The sequence below is a fragment of the Myxocyprinus asiaticus genome, chromosome 9 (genome assembly GCF_019703515.2).
Source record: "Myxocyprinus asiaticus isolate MX2 ecotype Aquarium Trade chromosome 9, UBuf_Myxa_2, whole genome shotgun sequence".
In the NCBI taxonomy this organism is placed as follows: Eukaryota; Metazoa; Chordata; class Actinopteri; order Cypriniformes; family Catostomidae; genus Myxocyprinus; species Myxocyprinus asiaticus.
Genome location: NC_059352.1, coordinates 15,364,179 through 15,389,272, shown reverse-complemented (window position 1 = coordinate 15,389,272; position 25,094 = coordinate 15,364,179). Strand labels below are relative to the sequence as shown.

Below are 25,094 nucleotides of genomic sequence, written 5' to 3'. Positions count from 1 at the left end.
GTCCTTCCTTTATCAACTTTGTATACAACATATATGTTCGTTTTACCTATTTATTTATGCAAAATATAGAAGCGCAATTTTGTGGAATCGACGACGGTTACCTTTGTTTCAGTACTGCATTTCACATAGCTACACAAACACGAAAAAGGGGCGTGTTCTCTGTGGGCACACAGTCAACCGTAGTATCCAATGATTTATCAGAGATTTTCTAAATTGACCAATAGGTGCAAAGAACGACTAAAACCCGTCTCGGAGGCGGGACTCCCTTAAATCGCCTTGGTAACCCACATGGAAACGCGGGTCTCTTGTGTTTGATTTCAACGGCCTTTCGTGAGTTAGGCTTGACGTTACTTTACTCACGTTTTAGAGCGTTTGATAACGAAAAAGGAACATGAAGATTGAAGAGGTGAAAAGCACAACGAAGACGCAGCGCATCGCCTCTCACAGCCACGTGAAGGGTCTGGGGCTGGATGAGGCCGGTAATGCTAAACAGTCCGCGTCCGGGCTGGTGGGACAGGAGACCGCTAGAGAGGTAGAGCTCACTGTAGCAAAATGACTAGAATATTGCTAGTCCTGCAGCCTATTCAAGTTTTTATTTGCATTACGTTTTCATATTTGGAACAATATAGCAATTTGTAGATGTTTCACTAGCTTTTGTGTGCTTTCACATCTTAGTTGGCTTGTCATGTTATCAGAGGTGATGGATGGAGAATCAGGAGACAATAAACAGTTTGATAGCAATGAATATTGAATTGAATAATAAAAATAAAAAAAATCCGTATTTTTTTTACAGACTTTTTTCAACCAATTTCCTGTATTTTAATCTCTTCGTATTAATGGTTTCAAGAGGACTAAACAATAGATACTATAAAGCTTTTTAAGTATAAATGTATAAGTTGTTTAATTTATTTAGATGAAAAACGTAAGTATTTCTTGAATTCCTGCTTTTTAGGCATGTGGCATCATTGTAGAGCTGATTCGTTCCAAAAAGATGGCTGGAAGAGCTATTCTACTCGCAGGGCCACCTGGGACAGGAAAGGTAAAGACTGACAGCGTTTATCAATTATTGTAATCAACGGTGGCTGTGAATGTTTAAGGTTTATTAATCCTATTTCTGTACCCTGGCAGACTGCTCTAGCATTGGCCATGGCACAGGAATTGGGGAATAAAGTGCCATTCTGTCCTATGGTGGGTAGTGAAGTGTATTCATCAGAAATCAAAAAGACTGAAGTGCTGATGGAGAACTTCAGAAGAGCCATAGGTGAGCTTTCACTTAAAGGGATAGTTCACTCAAAAATGAAAATTCTCTCCTCGTTTACTCACCCTCATTCCATCCCAAATATGTATGGATTTCTTTCTTCTGCATAACACAAAGAAACACATTTTGAAAAAATATCTCAGCTGTGTTGGTCCTTACAATGCAAGTGAATGGTGACCAGACATTTAAAGCTCCAAAAATCAAATAAAGGCAACATAAAATGAATCCATATATTAAACCACTGGAGTCATATGCCTTCTGAAGCTATATGATGTGTGGGGGTGAGAAAAATTCAATATTAAAGTCCTTTTTTAACCATAAATCTAAACGTTCTATTTCAAAATGTGAAAATGTAAAAATTTAGATTTATAGTAAAAAAAATAAAAGGGCTTAAATATTGATATTTTTCTCACCCACACTTATCATATAGCTTCTGAAGGTATGGATTTAATCACTGAAGTCTTATGGATTACTATTATGTGGTCTTTATGTGATTTTTGGAGCTTCAAATTTCTGGTCACCATCATGCATTGTTATGACTTAAAGAGCTGAGATATTCTTCTAAAAATCTTTGCTTGTGTTCTGTAGACAGAGCCTATACTAGGAGACACCAAACCTGTACACCATAACCTCTTAGATAATATATAAGCATAACGTATTATGTTGCTTAACAACTCTAATAAATAATAAGAGTGAAGTCATCAAAACTGTGATATAATATAAATGGAGGTATGGGAATTAAACAAATCAAAACTATCTTGTATTTTCGATACTTCAAAATAGCTACCCTTTGCCTTGAAGTGTTAAAGGGGTTTCCATGTATGCTGGGTGTTTATTGGCTGCTTTTCCTTCCTTCACTATCAGGTGCAACTCATCCATTTCAAAAAGCAGTTTTAAATTATGATGTCAGTTTTGCAAAGAAATTTTTTCATAGGCCTATGAATGACTATGAATATGTTGCAAGAATAAACAGTTTTCTCTGTGTGCATGCCCGCAGCTATTTGTTGTTCAAGCACATAACCCTCCACACATGCACTGTAGCCTGATATAAACCACCAGTATACATCTGAAACAATGTGGACTGTGTGATCAAGCCAGATATGCATGTACGACCTCATTATTACAGTGCTGACAGAGAAATATACTGGCATGTGCATTGAAATGCACACAGGTGCAAAGGTATGTTCACTTCAGTTCATTCTTTGGTCTAAAAGAAGTATTTAATGGTGTGTGCAGGTCTGCGCATCAAGGAGACTAAAGAGGTGTATGAAGGAGAGGTCACTGAATTGACCCCATGTGAGACGGAAAACCCAATGGGGGGCTACGGCAAAACAGTCAGTCATGTCATTATTGGTTTGAAGACGGCAAAGGGTACCAAACAGTTAAAGGTAAGTGAACATGTTCGGCTTTGTTGTGCATGTTTTTGTGTGGGTTTAAAGCTTGTCATATCTCATAGTGCCTGTATGTTTGATACACTCATGCAGTTGGATCCCAGTATCTATGAAAGTCTTCAGAAGGAGAGAGTGGAGGTCGGTGATGTTATCTACATCGAAGCTAACAGTGGGGCAGTCAAGGTACGGACATATTTGCTCAACTATTTTCTCTCTCTTGTGTTTATCTGGGACTGACATGTTGACATAATCTTTTGTCAGTGCGGGTGGGCAGGTAGTCTGGCAGTGGTATAAAGGAAAATATTGTCTTTCATAAAGTTGTCAGGCCTCTTATTCCTGCCATGTGCACTACCTACACAAATGGTTGCCCAACCTTTTTATTTCATTTATATTTTGTGATCAATTTGAAAAAGGTCAAACTGTGAGGGTTCATTTCGAATCTAGTGCAATATCAGCCCATCTACAGATAAACTAAATGACTCAATTTAATGCTTCCAACATCTCTCAAGGCTGTTATTGATCTCATTGGTAATCAGTCTTCTGTTCTTGGTCTACAGAGGCAGGGACGATGTGACACGTTTGCAACAGAGTTTGATTTGGAGGCAGAGGAGTATGTACCTCTACCAAAAGGCGATGTGCACAAGAAGAAAGAGATTATTCAGGATGTTACACTTCATGATCTGGATGTTGCCAATGCAAGACCTCAGGTATACACAAACACATCACATGACCCAGAATTAACATTTTGAGTGGATACCCATATAGTGCTTTCTAGTGTTGTCAAAAGTACCGGTACTTCAGTACCAAGTCGATACTACGACTGCTTTCAAATGCTCACACTCTTATTTGAGCGTGTGCTCTGTTACTCCTTTTAAACTGAAATGCACAATTAATCATATTAAAATGTCATAGTGTGATTATTAAACCACAAAAGGATGCAGTATTTGTCTGCATGAGCTGCGTGCTTTAATGTGTGAAGCAGACCACTTATACACTGAAAATTCCACAGACATTGATAAAAATTTGTGTTGTATGAGATGATAAAGCAAAGCACTAACCCACTGTGAAGCGTGCAGCACATGTAGACAATATACAGTACTGTGCAAAAGTTTTAGGCACTTGTGAAAAATGTTGTATAGTGAGGATGTCTTCAAACATAATGCCATAAATAGTTTTCATTTATCACTTAATGTCATACAAAGTCCAGTAAACATAAAGCTAAATCAATATTTGGTGTGACCAGCTTTGCCTTTAAAACAGCACCAATTCTCCTAGGTACACCTGGACTCAGTTTTTTCTTGATTGTTGGCAGATAGGATGTTCCAAGCTTCTTGGTGAATTCGCCACAGTTCTTCTATCCATTTAGGCCGTCTCAATTGCTTCTGTCTCTTTATGTAATCTCAGACTGACACAATGTTCAATGGGGGTCTTTGTGGGGCCATGACATCTGTTGCAGGGCTCCCTGTTCTTCTATTCTTTTCTATTTGCAAAAGTAATGTTTGGGAGTATAACATGTATATTTCCTATTGACACACTAAAGCTGAAGATATAAATAACCATCTTAAGACAAATGCTTTTGTGAAACATCTTATGTGTCTAAGACTTTTGCACAGTACTATATCTATATAATTAAATCACAGCATTTGCACTTTAATAATCACACCGGGCCATGTAGCGAACTGTTTATCCGCCAAAAGTAGTAGTGAAGCTTCCGTCAAACCACACGTCAAAATAAAAGCAGAATTCAAAATAAAAGCTAGATGCCTGAAATTGAAGAAATTGCAACAGAAATATATTACAACTGTATAGTAAAATGTAATATCCACTGTAGTAATATTAGTAATAATAATAAATAATAGTAATAATAAAAATTAAGCAATATATCACAAGCAAGAGTGCTGTTTTACTGAAAAGTTTGTTAAAAAAATGCAACTATGTTGAAAAGTAATTGTTCTATTTTTTTATTTGTTAAAAGTTTTAAGAATTTATTTGATTAGACACCATTTTGATGATTAAATTAAATGAAACTTTATAACATGAAATTCTGGAAAATAATAATAAAAAAAAAAAAAAAGGAAGAAAGGATTTGGGAAAAATAAAATGGATTTCAGTAGGGCCCTACTTAAAAACACTTAATTTTTTGCTAGTGTTACATAAGAAACACTTGAAGGAAGGATTTCTTTTATTTATTATGTACATTTAAATGTAACTATGAACAGGCTAAATGAGTGTTCGATAGCACTTTACCATTTTAGCATATTTTTTCTGTATCAAAACTGGTATCGATAACTGTGAAATGTCACTGGTATCGGTACCGACTACTGAAATTTTGGTATCGGCACTAGTGCTTACCTTATAGGTGTACTGTGTTTTCCAGGGTGGTCAGGACATACTTTCTATGATGGGTCAACTGATGAAGCCCAAAAAGACAGAAATCACAGGTACCTAATATTTTTCAAATACTAATATTTCAAACACTCCAGTAGGATTTTAATGGAGTAATGGGAGGCCATTTTTATCTCCTATTTGTGTGTTTGTGTATATTCCTTATGTAGATAAACTGCGAGCTGAGATAAATAAGGTGGTGAACAAGTACATTGATCAGGGTGTGGCAGAGCTGGTTCCTGGTGTTCTGTTTGTTGATGAGGTTCACATGCTGGACATCGAGTGCTTCACCTACCTGCACCGAGCTCTGGAGAGCTCCATCTCTCCCATTGTAGTGTTTGCATCCAACCGAGGAAACTGCCTTATCAGGTGGATTTTTGATACAGGGGGTTATTTTGAAAATAAATGAGCTTTGCTACGATTATGTATTAGAATAGCAGTTGCAGGATATTTGAATGTATTTGATTTGCAGGAAAGTGTGATCAGCTCTCCAAATGGTCATTTTGATTGGTTGTGAAGTTGGTTGACAAGTTTCATTTATTTTATTTTATTTTTGAAGGGGGACAGAGGATATCAGCTCTCCTCACGGAATTCCACTGGACCTACTGGATAGAGTCATGATTATCAGAACCATGCTCTACACCCCTCAAGAAATGAAACAGGTGTGCATCACTATAGTGCATGTACCCAAATTTAAAAAGGGAGTAGATATCTTTGCCATTTACAATCTTTCGTTGAATTTGGATGCTGTCTATAGATCATAAAGATCCGATCTCAGACGGAGGGTATCAACATCAGTGAGGAGGCTTTATCTCACCTTGGAGAGATTGGTACCAAAACTACTCTCAGGTAACACTCATAACTACATTATCAAAATACACACCCTACAAATTCCAACTGTTTTTAAACTGACATATCTCAACTTACTGATTTGAATACATCAGGCATCATATTTATTTGTCACAGCACTTTCATTTGTGCAATTAATAATTATGTAATTTTGGCTTTTTGTGAAAATACAGATATGCAGTGCAGCTGCTGACCCCCGCCAGTCTGCTGGCTCGGGTTCAGGGGAAGGAAGTAGTCGAAAAAGAATATATTGAAGAAATTAACGAACTCTTCTATGATGCCAAGTCTTCTGCAAAGATCCTTCAAGACCAGCACACAAAGTTTATGAAATAACTTAAGCACCATAACCCTCTCTGGCTTTCTATGTACACCCAGTTTTTATTTGCTTTACTGGCTGTTTAGTTTACATTTGTCCTAAAAGTTTCTACAGTATGACAGCTATAGCTATATCAAGCTAATCAGAGAGCAAATTGCTGCTACTGTATTGTTCTACTTGTGTTCAAAGCCAGAAAACAGGGAAGAAAAAAGAAGTTTCTCCTCTAATAACATTCTCAGACACCAGTCTAAATTCTTAATTTTGTTTTATCCCCCTCTTTTGTTATTCTCCTCTAGGTAATGTGTTCTCCATTGTCCTGTCTGCTGTCTTTTGACTTTCTTTACTGTTTCTGTCTGTTCTGCAAAGGAATCTTTTGATAGTAATGTGAAATACTAATTGTATTGAATAAAAAATGACTTATTATAATGACATATTTCAAACAGTTTGATTCAAAACAGAAAGTTTATACTTTTATGATTAGGTTTTACATTCAGTAAAACATTAGGATTGTGTAGTGCTGTTGTGAAGCTGGTGTATTCAATTATAAAAATGCTTGAGAATATTTATCATTGCTTGTTTTCAGCTGCAATTATTTGAAGTTGTATTTGTGTGGTCCCACTGTGCTACTTTCTCTTGCTGGATTTGTCAAAGGCAGTCTCAGATCCAGAGCGAACATTACTGAATATGGATGGAGCAACCTTCCCAGCTCTTTCTGCAGAGAAGATACAATTAGAACAATAATGCAAACTAAAACATACAGATACAATTTCAATTATCTCAATACAAAGCACCCAAACAAATGATAAATGCTTGAATTGACTAAAACAGAAAATACAAACCAAAGAAGTAGTCTTGTTAACAGTATAACTTGTGTATTAGTTTCATTTTCATATGTCGACAGTCTATAAAATGGAGCCCAATGTTGAAGTCAGAACATTTAGAATTTAATACAACTGAATTGAAGCTGAGATAATATGGGGGAAAATATCAGGAATGGATATTAAAGAAATGTCTTTAAGAATAGCAGTAACTAAATAATAATACAAATTACTAGTCAATGTAAATAACCATATACAGTTCAGACTTGATAAAATTATATAACGAGGAACAAGCTGAGGGACTGCTACAAAAATATTTCTATCTTCATCAACTGTGTGTTTGTGTGCTCTGACTTCCTACTACTTTATATGGAGTGGAAACACTATAAGTCCACACACAAGGTTCTTCTCATTTCCTATTGGCCCAAAGTATAAAATAAAAAAACAGGGCCACTGACACTCTTAAACTCACATAACTATTCACTGGATTTTTTTGCTTGACTCACCGCATTCCTGCATCACCTCAAAGGTCTTGCTCTTCACCTCTGTTCCAGAAGCCAGGTTATCCTTTGCTCCAATTAAATCCTCTGATTTCACCTCAGGCCTCTTAACAGTCCCCTCCTCTCCCTTCCCTTGCTGAGAGATGGAAAGATTAAAAACAACAACAACAACAACAAAAGCTTTTCTCTGCTTTTCCTCTTTCTCCTTTACCTGAGACATGATCAGTCTTCCCAAGTTGTGAAGTTCAGCTGCCTTGCTGAAGTTGAAGTTTCTCTTTCTGTTTAAACTCGTTGTAGATGTGTAGAAACACACCCTTTCCTTTCAGAGTCCAGTCTCAAGTGGGCTATAATTCTTTTGGCCAAGAGATAAGTCAGACTTTTACTCCTCCCATTTAATCTCAGTCCCTTCTCAGTTCTTGTAGGGACCAACAGCCATAATTATTCAATGATGACATCTTCTATACAAATTGGTTCCAGCTGTTCGGCAATGCTAACAACTGTGTATGGTTTGCATCCCTTTGTCAGCTTTACCTATGGCTGTGTGCATGCTTGTTTGTTGGAGTGCTTCTAAATAAATGCAAAGGTTTATTTGTACATATTTTTTACTCTGTTTCTACTTCTGAATCTTGGTAAGAGCATATTAGTAAATGTTCATATGTCTCTCTTCTATATTCCATTGGAATTACATACTTTGCAAGGAGAATTACTAGTTGAGACGCTGTCTTCATCCCTACATCTCTCCTTTTCACTAGTTTAAAAAAATCTATGAATACCATATCCAAGAATCAGTGACATGTCAAATACTTTTGTTTCTATAAATGTATGTAAATTAAAGTTAAAAATAAGTGCATTTAGACAAAACATTTTGTATTTGTTCCCATGAATTATAATAGTAGATAATATTTTACAATACCACCTTAAATGTTTTTAAAGATAATGGTAACCAGAACCACCATTGAAATCTATTTCATATAAACATTTCATACATACTCTGCTTCGCCCTTACAAAGTTAACCATTGATTTAAACAGCTACTGTATATATAGTACTACAATGTTACCAAATATTTGGTCAATGTCCAACTTTCAAACTCAGATGCACTTCACCCTCTTTCAAAATTCTAAATGTCTCAAGATGTTCTATACTGTATTAAAATCTGCCTATGTTCAACAAGGCAGTATTTGGTCCATGGCATGTTCATGTCATTCAAATTCACTTTGGTTATTTGTAACCAAGTCATTAGCAGCTTTCAGTCCACTGAAGTCAGTAGAAGGTCATGTACGTTTCTTGCTGTATTTGGGTAGTAATTGTGTTTTGACGAACTCCACAAGTTTTGTTTCTGTTAGAAACACTGTGATGGCCACACCCAGGAGACAAACTGCCCCCACGGCAACATGAGCCAGCCTTGGCAATGAGCCACCATCACAGCAGAATATGCTCTGAAAGACAAAGAGGTTACAAATCAGATGTGCTGATCGCACAACATTACCTACATTCAAACTTGAGCGATGAGCCATTTCCTACAATACCTCTGAAAAGGTTGTGATGATGAAGCTTATGCCAAGTGCTATTATGACAGTGGAATGTGGGCGGAGCCCCCACAGTGGTTTGTGTTCACTTTGCAGGAAATACCGATGTATGTAAACAATACTGTGAGTGATTCGTAAAGCCATGTTACAGCAATTCGCCAAAATGAAGCCGACTCCCCCAAACATCCAGGTAAGCCAATAAGAAAGCAGCAGAAAGGAGGCAGACAGGCCCAGCATCATTAGATTATACCTAAAGAGAGAAAAGAAAAAAAAAAAAACAAGAAAAAAACAAGAAGGCCTCATTACTTATTTCAGGCCTCAGTCTTGGCAATCAAATTGTAATGCTGTTATAACATTATTGTAAAATAGTTATTATAAAGTAATAAAGGATTGTGTGTTGTTCACCTGTCAACCTCCTCTTTGCTCATGGCAGCAAAAACAAAACACTCTGTTACTCCATTAATGGCTAACAGCAAAACATAACAGCTATAACACCGCAGGAGCACTGGCCCTGCAAAATAAACAAACAAACTTCCATAATATCATATGAAAATCTTAAGTTCTTTGTAAAATATAAGGAGTTATTTTGCTTTATTACTTAGTGTGAGTGCATTTGTTTTTTACCTGTTCCGCTGCTTAGAAGCTCCCCACCATATATGTCAAGTGCTAGATGGGAGTATGCATAACCAAACACTGTGATGATCAGACCAATCAAAAGCACCAGTTTCAAAAGACATTCCAGTACCTCAGCTGCCATGGAAATTTCCTCCTGTGGATCAATCCACATTTCACAATTATCCAATTTCACATCAGACTGGTTGCACTAAGTTAAGTAAGTCACGTAAATGGATACTGACTTGTTTTTGATGCCGCACATCTCGGCCACGCTCCAGGACTTTGGCAAAAAAAACATAGAAACTCTCCTCAATGGGCAGGAAAAGAAATCGTGCCACCATTGAGCCCAGGTTGTTTATTATATCATAAACCCCTGCAAAAAAGATAGGGAAGTAGAAAAATTAACATGAATACATTAAGAAAAAATGTATACAACTTTTTATGTATGAATGCGTATCTTCTGTGAATAACAATCTCACCCTGGTCTCCAAAGCTAAGCACATTCAAAAATGTCATCACATAACGCTCGCCTACAAAATCAAAATCAAAACATTTATCAAAAACATTTGAAAGCTCAACAAAAAGTTCTTAGTACAATAGGTTGTGTGTGTAGTGCCACTGACCTTCTGTAAGTATCTGTTTGAGAAAGGACTGTTTGAAAAAACTCCAGGTTAGTGTGGTCAGCTTCCAGTTTAGCAGTGGCTATGTAGAAAAAAATACAGGTTAGTTTTTTCACCGGAGGAAAAAAAAAAAAATGGGTTTATGTGTGTAACAAAACAAAAAAAAAGTGGTATAGTAAAATAAAATCACACCTCATGGTGCACCCTACATGGTAAGAGGTCTGATATGTGAAGAATAGGGAAGGATTTCCTCTCTGCTTCCTCTGAGCCGAGGAAATGGACAAAGTATAACACGTAACAAAGGAGCAAAAACCCTGCATAGACACACTTTCAAATCAAAAACACACAAGATTACAATAGAAAGGCATTGCCACCAAAAGCTATAGATACTGCATATGCTAAGTATGCAAACATGTAAACACACAAACCTGGGCTGCAGAGAAGATGTAAAGCCCCCACTGAGGTGCTGAGACCACCATTACTACGGTAACAAGACATTTGGCGATCATGGCTAAGCTTTCAGCAATCACCTGTCAATTTATAATACAATTTATTTAATCAAATAGTTGTTTTATCTTTATCTCATTCAAATCTACATTGATTTTTCAAGTGCAGTATAAAGTAGTACAGACAGCTTAAGATACCTTCAAACGGACAAACATGTGCGCATGTGCAAGGACCCAGAGAGGTTCAGCCAGAAGCTCTGTAAGTGCAGCCAGGCAAAACAGTCCAACAGCAGGAACATAATGAGGGATGGACTCTGGATCAGGGGCCTGGAGCACCCACCACCAAACACAGACCAATAACACACCCCATACACAGCCCAGAGGAAATCTGCCAGTTTGAGAAGAGCAGAGTGAAAGGGAGAGAAGAGAATGACATAATTATCATACTTTCAAAATATTTACACCATCAAAACTTTTGGAAATTGTGGAAAATAAATATCGGAATATTCCTAAAAAAATAATAATAATAACAACACACACAAAAAAAATAATATATATATATATATATACACAGGTGCATCTCAATAAATTAGAATGTCGTGGAAAAGTTCATTTATTTCAGTAATTCAACTCAAATTGTGAAACTCGTGTATTAAATAAATTCAATGCACACAGACTGATGTAGTTTAAGTCTTTGGTTCTTTTAATTGTGATGATTTTGGCTCACATTTAACAAAAACCCACCAATTCACTATCTCAAAAAATTAGAATACATCATAAGACCAATAAAAAAAACATTTTTAGTGAATTGTTGGCCTTCTGGAAAGTATGTTCATTTACTGTATATGTACTCAATACTTGGTAGGGGCTCCTTTTGCTTTAATTACTGCCTCAATTCGGCATGGCATGGAGGTGATCAGTTTGTGGCACTGCTGAGGTGGTATGGAAGCCCAGGTTTCTTTGACAGTGGCCTTCAGCTCATCTGCATTTTTTGGTCTCTTGTTTCTCATTTTCCTCTTGACAATACCCCATAGATTCTCTATGGGGTTCAGGTCTGGTGAGTTTGCTGGCCAGTCAAGCACACCAACACCATGGTCATTTAACCAACTTTTGGTGCTTTTGGCAGTGTGGGCAGGTGCCAAATCCTGCTGGAAAATGAAATCAGCATCTTTAAAAAGCTGGTCAGCAGAAGGAAGCATGAAGTGCTCCAAAATTTCTTGGTTAACGGGTGCAGTGACTTTGGTTTTCAAAAAACACAATGGACCAACACCAGCAGATGCCATTGCACCCCAAATCATCACAGACTGTGGAAACTTAACACTGGACTTCAAGCAACTTGGGCTATGAGCTTCTCCACCCTTCCTCCAGACTCTAGGACCATGGTTTCCAAATGAAATACAAAACTTGCTCTCATCTGAAAAGAGGACTTTGGAACACTGGGCAACAGTCCAGTTCTTCTTCTCCTTAGCCCAGGTAAGACGCCTTTGACGTTGTCTGTGGTTCAGGAGTGGCTTAACAAGAGGAATACGACAACTGTAGCCAAATTCCTTGACATGTCTGTGTGTGGTGGCTCTTGATGCCTTGACCCCAGCCTCAGTCCATTCCTTGTGAAGTTCACCCAAATTCTTGAATCGATTTTGCTTGACAATCATAAGGCTGCGGTTCTCTCGGTTGGTTGTGCATCTTTTTCTTCCACACTTTTTCCTTCCACTCAATTTTCTGTTAACATGCTTGGATACAGCACTCTGTGAACAGCCAGCTTCTTTGGCAATGAATGTTTGTGGCTTACCCTCCTTGTGAAGGGTGTCAATGATTGTCTTCTGGACAACTGTCAGATCAGCAGTCTTCCCCATGATTGTGTAGCCTAGTGAACCAAACTGAGAGACCATTTTGAAGGCTCAGGAAACCTTTGCAGGTGTTTTGAGTTGATTAGCTGATTGGCATGTCACCATATTCTAATTTTTTGAGATAGTGAATTGGTGGGTTTTTGTTAAATGTGAGCTAAAATCATCACAATTAAAAGAACCAAAGACTTAAACTACTTCAGTCTGTGTGCAATGAATTTATTTAATACACGAGTTTCACAATTTGAGTTGAATTACTGAAATAAATTAACTTTTCCACGACATTCTAATTTATTGAGATGCACCTGTATATGCACAGTACTGTGCAAAAGTCTAAGGCACATAAGATGTTTCACAAAAATATTTATCTTAAGATAGTTACGTACTGTATATCTTCAGCTTTAGTGTGTCAATAGGAAATATAAATTTTAGACTCCCAATCATTACTTTTGTAAATAGAATAGATTAGAATAGAAGAACAGGGAGCCCTGCAACAGACAGCATGTCCTTCACAGAGCCTCCCACTGGACATCGAGTCAGTATGGGATTACATGAAGAGACAGACGCAATTGAGACAGCCTAAACAGATAGAAGAACTGTGGCAAATTCTTCAAGAAGCCTGGAACATCCTATCTGCCAACAACCAAGAAAAACTGTTTCCAGGTGTACCTAGGAGAATTGGTGCTGTTTTGAAGGCAAAGGTGGTCACACCAAATGCTAATTTAGCTTTTGTATGTTTACTGGACTTTGCATGACATTAATTGATAAATGAAAACTATTTATGGCATTATTTTTGAAGACATCCTCACTATGCAACATTTTTCACCAGTCCCTAAAACTTTTGCACAGTACTGTATGTATATATATATATATATATATATATATATATATATATATATATATATATATATATATATATATATAGATAGATAGATAGATAGATAGATAGAGCTGAGATATTATATATACACCAATCAGCCACAACATTAAAACCACCTGCCTAATATTGTGTAGGTCTCCCTCGTGCCAACCCGCATCTCAGAATTGCATTCTGAGATTATATTCTTTTCATCATAATTGTACAGAGCGGATATCTGAGTTACCGTAGACTTTGTCAGTTCAAACCAGTCTGGCCATTCTCTGTTGACCTCTCTCATCAACAAGGCATTTTCGTCCACAGAACTGCCGCTCACTAGATGCTTATTGTTTTTGGCACCATTCGGAGTAAATTCTAGAGACTGTTGTTTGTGAAAATCCCTGGAGATCAGCAGTTACAGAAATACTCAAACCAGCCCGTTTGGCACCACCAATCATGCCACGGTCCAAATCACTGAGATCAAATTTTTTTCCCCATTCTGATGGTTGATGTGAACATTAACTGAAGCTCCAGACCCGTATCTGCATCATTTTATGCACTGCACTGCTGCCACACGATTGGCTGATTAGATAATCGCATGGATAATTGTTGGTGCCAGATAGGCTGGTTTGAGTATTTCTGCAACTGTTGATCTCCTGGGATTTTCACGCACAACAGTCTCTAGAATCTCTAGAACCGCCAAGATGCCACAGTTGGGCCCTTGACCCTATCTGCTCCAGGGTCACCGTATCATGGCTGACCCTGCACTCTGACCCCAGCTTAGCTGGAATATGTGAAAAACAAATACATTTCACTGTATATATGCAAAAATTTATGTATAATGTGTGACCAAAATAAAGGCTTCTAGGCTTCTTTAAAAAAAAAAAAAAAAAAAGAATGGTGCCAGAAACAAAAAACATCCAGTGAGTGGCAGTTCTGTGAACAAAAATGCCTTGTTGATGAGAGAGGTCAACAAAGAATGGCCAGACTGGTTCAAACTGACAAAGTCTACGGTAACTCAGATAACTGCTTTGTACCATTGTGGTGAGAAGAATATCATCTCAGAATGTTATTCTGAGATGCGGGTTGGTGCTGTTTTGGCGGCACTAAGGGGACCTACACAATATTAGACAGGTGGTTTTAATGTTGTGGCTGATCGGTGTAGACTACTTTTATGATGCTTATTTGTCATTTTGTACATCCCCTTTCACTGTATAGAAAAGAGCAACAAAGAAGCTTTGAAAAACAATGTTTGTTTTAAGAACAACATTCTCCAAAATATGTAATTTTCTGTTACACCGAAGAAAGAAAATCAGGTTTGGACCGACATGAGGGAGAGCAAAGGATGACAGATTTTTCATTTTTGGGTGAGCTATTCCTTTAAATCTTAGAGTCTATCATTACAACCAATCAATCCTCTCATTACTCAGGCATTTCAACTTACGTGAGCCATAACAGGTTGATCACCTGTCTCCAGTTACGCCCCGCCCCTTCACCGCTTAGACATGCCCTCCTAAACGCCTCTCTGGAGAGAAACACCAATGTAGAATAGAGCAGCATCAACCTGTAACACAAGCATGTGCAGCAGTTAGTTACTCCCTCCACACACAAATAAAACTTGTCTTTATGTTGTGCAACTGTAAACCCACCTGACATTTACCACACCTATCAGCTCCTTGGACACAAAGCGCAAGGTAAATGCATTCAAGAGAAACGTCAACACCCGAAACATCACCTATAACATAATGCACATTCAGAGGAATACTGCCACTGACGCTACAAAATGTGTATTTAGTGTATGTGTATTAATTTAAATAGTACCTGAAGCAGAACATTATAAGACGCCAACGTTGAGGCACTCTTGAGCACATCCTCTGAACCCATGGTATACTTGACTATTTAAACTCAAATAACAAGTTGTTAAACGCACTAACAACTTGATTAAATCACAAAAATTAACCGGTGGTGAAAATAAACGCTACCTTCGCTTCATTACACATACACCTTACTGTGCTGCTTTACAGAAATGTGTTTAACAAATGTACAGCTTGTCAAACAGAATCCACTTCCGCCTTACGATGAAACGCTTTCAAAATAAAAGTCTGCTTTTTTCAGTGGCGTCTAACTGACGCTTAAACGACGCGCGTTATCTCACAGTTAGAATTAATTAAAAAAAAAAAATCATTTAAATGTAATTACATTTTTTAAACAGACAAAAAATATGGCCATGATGGATTTTTACTGTCGTTAATCTATATTATATTTTTATATTGACTTTTTAAACTTTTAACAACAGGAAGTGTGTGCATATGAAACTATGAAGCTCTCCTGACCGATGCAAGACTGGTCTATTTATGTCCGTCTCTGAGCCGGTAATTCAGTAAAAGTGTTCAACAGTTATGATCTCAATAAACATCTCATTCTGTAGGATGTGTCCTTGTTAAGATGAATCCATAGGGAGACGAAGAAACCATAAGTAATGGACACCTCACCAGATGTTCTCATCGCAGCAGCCCAGAAGTTCTTGCGTACTGGTAAGAAACGCCTGTCTCCGTCCACTTGTCTTGATTTGACTGTTCAAATTAAAGCTGTGGATCTGGGCACCAAACCTGCTTTTCTGTACGACTGTAATGCAACAAACCCAGAACAGATTCAGCTCTATCTTAACTCACTTCAGGAGTATGGAATTGTAACCAGTGCATTACAGATACTGTCCATTGATGACAACACATTCATCTTTAACCTTGCCACGATTAAGTCCCACTTGGATGAACTGCTCCAAAATAAAAGTGTCCTCCTTATTGATGTGTGCCCCTCTAGAAAACAACCTGTCTTGCTTGGATTTGAGAAAAGAACTGAGGAGATGATCAAAGCTCTTTTGGGACTATTTATGAATGAGGTGCATGAAAGCTCCTCAGTTATTGTGGTCGGAGAAGAGTTGTATAATGAGTGGAATTTGTGTACACTCTTTGGAATCCTTTTAGGTTATCCAGCATTCTACTGGTTTGACCAAACCAAAGGATTTGGGAACTGTTTGTGTATGACGCCACTGGTTGTGTCCACTGTTTGGGTCAAGTTGCAGATAGCTGACATAAGTCACCGATGTTGTCTTTACTCATTCAGTGTTCCTGAGAAGCTGTGGTCAGATGTACAATGCCATATGCAGCAATGGACTGAGCATCTGAGAGATAGATTTAACAAACAGGCAGTTTTGACTGATCTCTGCTTTTCTAGGAATACTGTCACCTTACCTGCTGTGACGCTTTAGGCAAGGCTTTGAACTTATGTTCCTTTTTTGTGCCAGTTAGCACTATGAATGCATTTGTCATGGTCAACACCTCTCCTGGTACTGTTACCATTTTTTTATAATGTCACATTTATTACTTGTTTGTATAAAGGATGCAGAAAAAAATAAGATGTGATCATTTGCCCCCTTCCTTTTCACTACATTTCCTTGCATCATATAACAACATATTAAAAGATAGTATGCACTGTGTTGGTGACACTTAAAGGGATAGTTCACCCCAAAATAAATATTTTCTCATCATTTACTCACCCTCATGCCATCCCAGATGTGAATGACTTTCTTGTGCTGAACAGAAACGAAAAACTGATATATTCATCAATATCTCAGCTCTGCAGGTCCTTACAATGGAATTAAATGGGTACCAACATTTTGAAGCTCCAAAATGAACATAAAGGAGACGTAAGAGTAATCCATATGACTCCAGTGGTTACATCTATATTTTCAGAAGTTATATGATAGGTGTTGGTGAGAAACAGATCAATATTTAAGTCCTTTTTTACTATAAATTTTCCTCCCTGACAGTAGGTGGCGATATGCACGAAGAATGCGAATCTCCAAAAAAAAGAAAAAAAAAAAAGAATGTGAAAGTGGAGATTAATATTAAAAAGGGACTTAAATATTGTTCGGTTTCTCTCCCACACCTATCATATGACTTCTGAAGATATGGATTTAACCACTGGAGTCATATGGATTACTTTTATGCTGCCTTTATGTGCATTTTGGAGCTTCAAAATATTGGCACCAATTCACTTGCATTGTGTGGACCTATAAAGCTGAAATAAGCTTTGTTTGTGTTCTGCAGAAGAAAGTTAGTCATATACATCTGGGATGGCTTTAGGGTGAGTAAATGATGAGAGAATTTTCATTTTTGGGTGAACTATCTCTTTAAATACTGATCTGTTTTTCACCCACACCTACAGTATCAAATCACTTCTGAAGAAATGGATTTAACCATTGGAGTTGTATGGATTACTTTTATGCTGCCTTTATGTGCTTTCTGGAGCTTCAAATTGTGAGGACCTTCAGAGCTGAGATATGTTTCTAAAAATCTGTTTGTGTTCAGCAGAAGAAAGAAAGTCATGCACATCTGGGATGTATGAGGGTAAGTAAATGATGTGAGAATTTTCATTTTTGGGTGAACTATCCCTTTAAACTTGGAAATTAAAGATACAGGGTAACTAAACATTAAATGCTAAAAAGTACACAATAATATTAGAATTAGCTGCTAAACTGTTACAACAACAATGAACTATATAAAAAAAAAGTTCAATTCCTTTATTTGTTTGGCAGAACAAAAGGTTATTAACAAGTAAAATTAACAATCATTACTAATATTCAAAAATACACAGATTTAAATAGTGATAAAACCACCATTACTATTTAAATAAAAATACAGTTATAATTCATCCTCCTCATTTAGGATTTCATGATTATCATTCAAGTTTTTCAGATTCATTCTTGAGGGGCTTGGTGACTTGCTTTACAGTAATCACAATTCAAAAAGTAGATTCTACAAGATAAAGATCTTGAAGATATGTTTGAATTTACATAATTTTATGTTAAATTATACAGTAACTACAGGCAATACATTAAAATATGCTTTACACAATGCACATACAACTCTAACCAGAAATGTTAAAGTACTTCAGCCATTTCTGTCCACAGTAAGGTAGATTTCAGATGTATTATGCAAGCAGCCATGATACAAACCAAAACTGATTTCCACGTAGTGTATGAAGTGCTGAGGTTGAGAGTAATCTGAAGGTAAAGAACAGTCTGTTTCTCTCTCAGGTCAGTTGAATAGCTGGCAGCACTTCTCCACAGCGAGCACTCAACCTGACCTCAGCAAGGTGATCAGCCCTTGTAGATCCGATGTTCACAATGGCTATTGGAAGTTTCCTTTCACTGGCAGCAAGGAGAAAGCGGTACCCAGAATAAACCTGAAATGCAACAGAGAGCATTTAATTTTGAACTTTTTATCAGGAAAGGACCAATTTTATTGTCCCACATGGGCTAAATACAAAATTAACTGTTAAGGTGATAACAATGATGACAAGGGTCTGAAATTCTTTCAGGTCATCAAGGACCATTTTAACCTGCCAGGCACTTCCTTTTCATATATCTGTGCATCAGGTCTGCTCTCCGCGCATATAGAGTTCCTTGGGATGTGCAATTGCCTGTGCATCCTCTGCGACAACTAATCCTCCCATCCGAAAGTTCTACTATCTCTGCTTCTTGCATTTATTCCTTCCTCCTTAAAAATTTGTATAAACCTTTATCCATAGTAACTATATGGTCTAAGGACATAAACTGTAACACGCAAGAGCTTTTCTCTGATCAAGTTTGGAAGACAATTGCATTATGCTCAAAAAATCCAAACCATCAGATGATCCATTGGAAATGACTACATTGGCGCACTCCCCAAATTTTAATTTATGTCCACAAGGAGCCCTTGGCACATATCTACATTTCTTTTGGGATTTGCTCGGGATTTTTCTCACCTATTAAACAGAGACATAGTTTTGCCTCCAGAGCTTTTTAACTATTGTCACACCAGAGGAATTTATTGTTAGTGGCTTTTGCAGCAGCAAAAAAGTTTTTAGTTTGTCAATGGAACCCTCTCCACACACAATGAGCAGACGCATATGGGCCCTATTTCTGCTAGATATAATTTCATTGGAGCTATCTACAGCTCGTATACATGTAAATTCTATTTTGTACTGTTAGTATTTGTACTGAATTGAGCCCTGAATAAAAACAATTGTTCACAAAAAAAAAAAGAGCATTTAATTTTGCAGTAATAAGAATCTAACCCTAAAAGATTCATTCTTTTTTCATTACTCACCTGAAGAGAGGATCCAGCCACAAGCACAGCATCCGACTCTGCCAGCTTGTTATGCACAAATTTAACTGTAGTCTGGTTTACTACATCACCAAAGAATGTCACCTCAGGTTTGAGGATACCCCCACATGCATCACATCCAGGTACTCTGAAGTTCAGCACCTGCTCGTCTTCCAGAAATACATCTCCATCTGGGGCCACAGCACCCGCACTTGCTGCCCAGCTTGGGTTTAGTGCTGCAAAACGCTTCTGAAGCTCTGCTCGTGGAGTCAGATGCCCACAGCCCAAACACACGACCCTGAGAGCAGACAGCAAATAAATACACACAAAAGTACATATATATTCAAATTATCTTCAAGACTTTTGTACATTACTTGTGTGCGCATCCATGAAGTTCAGTTAGTCTCTGATGTCCAGCCTTTGAATGTAAGGAATCTACATTCTGAGTGACAAGCCAGTGCAGTTTACCCTTGTCTTCCCAGTCTTTTAAGGCCAAATGAGCTGAATTAGGGAAGTGTGAAGAGAACTGGGGCCACCCCATATAGTTCCGCGCCCAGTATCGCTGCCTCGATTTTGCACTCCGCACAAACTCTGAGTGCTGCATAGGCCGCCTGTCGGTCCGTGCGTACAGTCCCACACCCTCTGATCTATAGTCTGGGATGCCAGATTCAGTGGAGATTCCAGCACCACTGATTACAAATAAACGTGAAGCTTGTGACACAAAGGCCTGTAGCTGTTCCAAAGCACAGGAGTCAATTGAGTCACTTGCAGGAACATATCTTTGTACACCAGCTTGTACTGAAGAAGTACGCCTTCCCACTGCCACACATGGAGGCAGGGATCTCCATGACAACAACATCTACAGATCCAGCCATACAACAGCAGAAAAATCAAACAACAACTGTTTATCAACATCAAGCAGTTTTGCAAAATGATTTGATTGTGCAGAGATGACAATCTGTTGCCAAGACAGAAAAGTGGCAAAATGCCACTGTTTAATATACATTTACATATCATGGGTTGAAATATGTCATGTTGAAAAACATCAGCCAAGCTGTTGTTGTTTGTTAAATATAGAACATCAGGTTATTACAATGAAGGCACTATAGGCAAAATAATAGTTTTTTCATTTATAAATCAACCTTTTGACTTCAGGCTAAGTTTCTTCTTCAACACTGATATAGCAAAATTGTATTTGAAAAATATGTTCATAAAAGTTATGTATTTTTGTACGTGCACTAGTATGCATATGAAGTCCACAAAACATCCATGATACAACATTTTGCACATAGTTTCCCAACTATGTTATTAAAGACATTACAGAATGATGTATATATAATACTAACTTCCTGATGTAATACAGTATTTGAGTAAATATGGGCACTAATGGGTGTTCCCAACTTTATAACTACATACTGTGTACTTTTATTTAACTTTTTGTGGAAAATTTTAATGCAAACAAAATTGTAATAAAGAATGTTTAAAGAAAATCACATTCTGAAAACTCACTGAAATGTGAAAATTTCATTTAAATTATATTTACACAAATATATTTTGAAAATCAAGGCCTAAAAGTTACAAAAATAATATGCCTCCTGTTCCATAATTTCAAATTGTTGTTGTCTGTAAATTAAACCTTTAACAGTCACCGCTGATTATGACATCATAAGAACCTTAAAGTGCAAAGCCTCAAATGTTCTAAATGGTAATATGTTATCACAATAACATTATTCATCATACATGTTCTGCAAAACATTACATTTTTGCTTGAACATAATAAGGTAAATTATTACATTATAAACATAATTATTAAATACCCAAGCCCGTGAATTCAGTTTTGTGAGGTTTGCATTTGATTTACGAAAATGTAACCAACTCATTGACTTGATACAAATGTCAAGCAAGCCAGGAGAATAACTAAAATAATTCTAACTACAGCTATTTATACAAACGCAAATAATAATGCGTACCTGTATTAATAAAATCCCAGGAAACAAGTCTTCTGTTTCGTAAGCATTAGTTTAGCAGTATTCCCAGCAGTAGAGGTCGTCAAAAAGCACTTCCGTGTTTTAACACAGGTGCATGGTGGTAAGTGTAGTCCCGTCAACGTCATTTCTTCTGGCATCACCCACTTGACTCTGAGCTGGTGCAGTTTTCATGCTCTTCGACTAAACGTATTCATAACATTTAAGCCATAAGCTCTTTAAACCGTATTTTATTGTATGTCATATATATATATATATATATATATATAAACAACAACAACAACAAAAAAAAAAGACATATACATTTATGATGCGTGCTTTTTTATGACAACCAAATCATGAATAATACTATTTCATCTAGGTTGTTTAGAATATGCTGCACACATCCTGATTGCAGAGATGCAAAATACCGGTCAGAAACAAAAACAAAACAAATATGTAAAAAAACCTCAAAAGAATAATATATCAAATTACATAAAACTATGAGGTTTTAAACTTGCATTCTTTTTCAAAAGCCCAGTGATTCTTAGATGAAACCAGTTATTGGTAAGCATGTTTTCTTTTTATTCTTACTCGAGTGTGTGCAGTTAAAGATGCTCTCTGCCTGTGAGTACTGTGTGGTAGTCCATGTGACTGGTGTGAACAAGGCAATTTGTAGCATCTTTTTTATCCCCTTTTCAGAATGCCCAATTCCCACTACTTAGTAGGACCTCGTGGTGGCGCGGTTACAATCCAGATGGCGGAGGACAAGTCTCAGTTGCCTCCGCTTCCGAGACAGTCAATCCGCGCATCTAATCACGTAGCTGGTTGTGCATGACACAGTGGAGACTCACAGCATGTGGAGGATCATGCTACTTTCCGCGATCCACGCATAACTTACCACGCACCCCATTGAGAGCGAGAACCACTAATCGCAACCACGAGGAGGTTACCCCATGTGACTCAACCCTCCCTAGCAACCGGGCCAATTTGGTTGCTTAGGAGACCTGCTGGAGTCACTCAGCACACCCTGGATATGAACTGCGACTCCAGGGGTGGTAGTCAGCGTCAATACTCGCTGAGCTACCCAGGCCCCCTAATTTGTAGCATCTTTAAAGAGATAAAGATCTCTCCGTACTGCTGAGACTAAAACAGGTGGAACCCAAAATCAGGAGGAGCTGCTATGGTCTCCAATAAACCAAAATACATCCATTGGGATGATCAGTATTGTTCCTGGGAAATGTGAGTTTGGTATGGTGAATGTCAGAAAATTCTTGATCAAAATGTATATAATCAAGTATCAGGTTATAAAGACAAAGACATACTGTGCAAACCATTGCAAATAAAAATACCTAATAAATTTAGGATGTCGTCCATGTATAAAACAACACTTTAGAAATCTTTAGAAATTGAGTGCAAATTCAGCTTGCTTACAAAAGACTAGTGCATGCACAGACTGAAGCGAAGTCATCAATCAAATGACTATTAGTAGCAGACCTGTGACTTCATGAGGAGGTCATAAATGCGAGCTGTGCCACTGGTGTTTAGATCTGTCCATCAAACATACACATTAATAATGACAGTATGTCAACATACTGTGATGTCTAAACCAGTGCTTCTCAAGGATTCAGGTTCAGCAATGGACATCAAGCAGTGACCCAGTAGTACAAACATAATCCGTATTTATTATTTTCATTTAGCAATGTTTTTTTTCTTGCTGTCCATGACCATATCACAATAACCCTGCTTGACAATGGCTACCCAGTAATAGTTTACTGATTAACTAAATAAAAATAACAAAATGTTGACTATCAGATGGTATGTACCGAGGTGAATGAAGTGAATTTAGTTATCAATAACTATATAGGCCATCTCTATTAAAATACTATCAAAAACAAGCTGGAGTACAATTGGATTTCTCAGGGTGTACATCATACAATTAATGTTGCTCTCCAGATTGTGGTGTTCCATAAAGGCCACATCTTCAAAGCTTTTCCCACTGGGGTCTCCAACGAAGTACCTGATATAACAAGTACAATGTTTTAATGTGGGATGAGACATTCTCTCTCCATTATACACCATTTTATTTGAACTGTGTAAATAACAGCAGTTCCTCACCTTAATGCACCCATATTGCCATAATAACGCTCATAATGGTTGTCAGCACACCGTTTGGTGGCAGCTTCCTCAGTTCCACCCATGCAAACCTTCCAAAGATTGCCTTGACCTCCTGGCAAACAACCACATGCAGCTGCCATGTGTGTGTCTATGTTGTGTGTCTTTTTAAGTTCTTATTAAATATTATTTTGACTGTTTAGCCGGTTCCCGCCTCCTCCTTTCCCAACCTTAACCTTGTTACATTGGTGCCGAAACTCCATAAGGTGGAAGGATGCGCTGTCATGGAGTGCTCGCCACTGCCATCCACCCAAATGTGCAGCTGTGGCCATCCGCCTGGATGCGGAAGAGTTGCTGCCGACCGCCTGGACATGGAGGAATGTCCGCCATCCGTGAGGGGAGGAGGGGCTCGCTGCGGAGGGGCGTTCCATCAGGGTCGGAGGACTCGCTCCGGTCTGCCTGGGGAGGAGCGGCTGTCGTCCGCCAGAGGGTGGAGGAGTGATCGAGGACCAGGCGACGGTGTGTCTGGGAAACCGGCGAGCAGGTTTTTTTCCTCTCTCTCTCACTGTCGCTCCGCCTTGCCCTTTCCCTCTCCTCTCCTCTTTTTTGTTTTGTTTTTCCCTCCCCAGCCCTAGAGAGGTGGGGAAAAGCCTGCCGGCAGGCGCACCCAGAAAGGCAACATCTCCATCATCAATGCAATTTCAAGCATTGTATAGCCTTCATTCTTCAAAACAATGATTGACTGAGGAGTTTCTAGAGAAAGCCGTTTCTTTTTAGCCATTTTTTTTTTTTTTTAACCAAATATTGACCTTAAGACATGCCAGTCTGTTGCATACTGTGGCAACTCAAAAACAAACACAATGTTAAAATTCATTTAACGAACCAAATAGCTTTCAACTGTGTTTGATATAATGACAAGTGATTTTCTAGTACCAAATTAGCATGATTACTCAAGGATAAGGTGTTGGAGAGATGGCTGCTGGAAATGGGGCCTGTCTAGATTTGATCAAAAATTACTTTTTCAAATAGTGATGGTGCTGTTTTTTTTTTACATCAGTAATGACTATACTTTGTGATCAGTTGAATGCCACTTTGGTGAATTAAAGTACCAATTTCCTTCCGAAACAGCAAAATCTGTACATTATTCCAAACCTTTGGCCGCCAGTGTACATTCTTTAAACTTTTGCTTGAAGTACTACTAACTCAAAATTATCAAGTACAAAATTGTGGAATACCCATAAGCCCTTGCTCTTGAATAAATTATGTTTGGTCAAGACAAAGGAACTTATGGAGAAATATAATAATTGTTATTAAAGAATGTATATCATTTTAATTCTAATTACTATTGTTGTTGTTTTGTTGTAGCTGGTTAATAGTTGTGATTTGTGTGAAGTCACCATTAGGGTAATTAGTGTTACCTCTGGTGAACTTGGAGCCTGT

General features: G+C 37.8%; 5 protein-coding genes and 1 pseudogene across 5 annotated transcripts; 3 read left to right on the top strand and 3 right to left on the bottom strand.

Moving 5' to 3' along the window:
• LOC127446102 (sodium- and chloride-dependent GABA transporter 2-like) overlaps positions 1-25,094 on the top strand; it is a 498,776-nt pseudogene that overhangs the window by 212,534 nt on the left and 261,148 nt on the right.
• LOC127446098 (ruvB-like 1) lies at positions 273-6,625 on the top strand. Its single transcript, XM_051706759.1, has 11 exons — positions 273-532; positions 953-1,039; positions 1,129-1,261; positions 2,495-2,646; positions 2,743-2,832; positions 3,207-3,356; positions 5,027-5,090; positions 5,205-5,403; positions 5,594-5,696; positions 5,792-5,883; positions 6,057-6,625. Exons 1-11 carry the CDS (start codon positions 392-394, stop codon positions 6,214-6,216), a joined length of 1,371 nt encoding a protein of 456 aa, XP_051562719.1. The 5' UTR covers positions 273-391; the 3' UTR covers positions 6,217-6,625.
• Positions 6,643-7,852, bottom strand: mustn1a (musculoskeletal, embryonic nuclear protein 1a). The gene is made up of 3 exons (XM_051706781.1): positions 7,729-7,852; positions 7,524-7,653; positions 6,643-6,911 (listed from the first exon to the last, which is right to left on the bottom strand). Exons 1-3 carry the CDS (start codon positions 7,735-7,737, stop codon positions 6,823-6,825), a joined length of 228 nt encoding a protein of 75 aa, XP_051562741.1. The 5' UTR covers positions 7,738-7,852; the 3' UTR covers positions 6,643-6,822.
• LOC127446094 (protein RFT1 homolog) lies at positions 8,780-15,479 on the bottom strand. Its single transcript, XM_051706753.1, has 13 exons — positions 15,248-15,479; positions 15,076-15,161; positions 14,871-14,990; positions 10,925-11,114; positions 10,709-10,810; positions 10,473-10,607; positions 10,284-10,362; positions 10,140-10,190; positions 9,903-10,033; positions 9,670-9,814; positions 9,451-9,556; positions 9,046-9,295; positions 8,780-8,955 (listed from the first exon to the last, which is right to left on the bottom strand). The coding sequence occupies exons 1-13, from the start codon at positions 15,308-15,310 to the stop codon at positions 8,791-8,793; spliced, it is 1,623 nt and encodes a 540-aa protein (XP_051562713.1). The 5' UTR covers positions 15,311-15,479; the 3' UTR covers positions 8,780-8,790.
• On the top strand, positions 15,706-16,927 carry c9h1orf74 (chromosome 9 C1orf74 homolog). The gene has a single exon (XM_051706769.1). The coding sequence runs from the start codon at positions 15,906-15,908 to the stop codon at positions 16,692-16,694; it is 789 nt and encodes a 262-aa protein (XP_051562729.1). The 5' UTR covers positions 15,706-15,905; the 3' UTR covers positions 16,695-16,927.
• On the bottom strand, positions 17,995-21,633 carry sirt4 (sirtuin 4). Its single transcript, XM_051706767.1, has 4 exons — positions 21,546-21,633; positions 19,950-20,434; positions 19,579-19,873; positions 17,995-18,673 (listed from the first exon to the last, which is right to left on the bottom strand). The coding sequence occupies exons 2-4, from the start codon at positions 20,432-20,434 to the stop codon at positions 18,521-18,523; spliced, it is 933 nt and encodes a 310-aa protein (XP_051562727.1). The 5' UTR covers positions 21,546-21,633; the 3' UTR covers positions 17,995-18,520.

Excerpts from the sequence above, each read along its gene's own strand:
- LOC127446098 (XM_051706759.1), top strand. The coding sequence starts at position 392 with ATGAAGATTGAAGAGGTGAAAAGCACAACGAAGACGCAGCGCATCGCC. Across the intron at positions 5,091-5,204 it reads CAAAAAGACAGAAATCACAG|ATAAACTGCGAGCTGAGATA; the intron begins GTACCTAATATT and ends TTCCTTATGTAG. Across the intron at positions 5,404-5,593 it reads CGAGGAAACTGCCTTATCAG|GGGGACAGAGGATATCAGCT; the intron begins GTGGATTTTTGA and ends TTATTTTTGAAG.
- mustn1a (XM_051706781.1), bottom strand. Across the intron at positions 6,912-7,523 it reads TGAGGTGATGCAGGAATGCG|AAAGAGCTGGGAAGGTTGCT; the intron begins GTGAGTCAAGCA and ends TCTTCTCTGCAG.
- LOC127446094 (XM_051706753.1), bottom strand. The coding sequence starts at position 15,310 with ATGGGTTCAGAGGATGTGCTCAAGAGTGCCTCAACGTTGGCGTCTTAT. Across the intron at positions 10,608-10,708 it reads ACATCTTCTCTGCAGCCCAG|TGTGTCTATGCAGGGTTTTT; the intron begins GTTTGTGTGTTT and ends TTGATTTGAAAG. Across the intron at positions 9,296-9,450 it reads AGCAAAGAGGAGGTTGACAG|GTATAATCTAATGATGCTGG; the intron begins GTGAACAACACA and ends TTCTCTCTTTAG.
- c9h1orf74 (XM_051706769.1), top strand. The coding sequence starts at position 15,906 with ATGGACACCTCACCAGATGTTCTCATCGCAGCAGCCCAGAAGTTCTTG.
- sirt4 (XM_051706767.1), bottom strand. The coding sequence starts at position 20,434 with ATGTTGTTGTCATGGAGATCCCTGCCTCCATGTGTGGCAGTGGGAAGG. Across the intron at positions 19,874-19,949 it reads CTTCATGGATGCGCACACAA|GGTCGTGTGTTTGGGCTGTG; the intron begins GTAATGTACAAA and ends GTCTGCTCTCAG. Across the intron at positions 18,674-19,578 it reads TGGCTGGATCCTCTCTTCAG|GTTTATTCTGGGTACCGCTT; the intron begins GTGAGTAATGAA and ends GTTGCATTTCAG.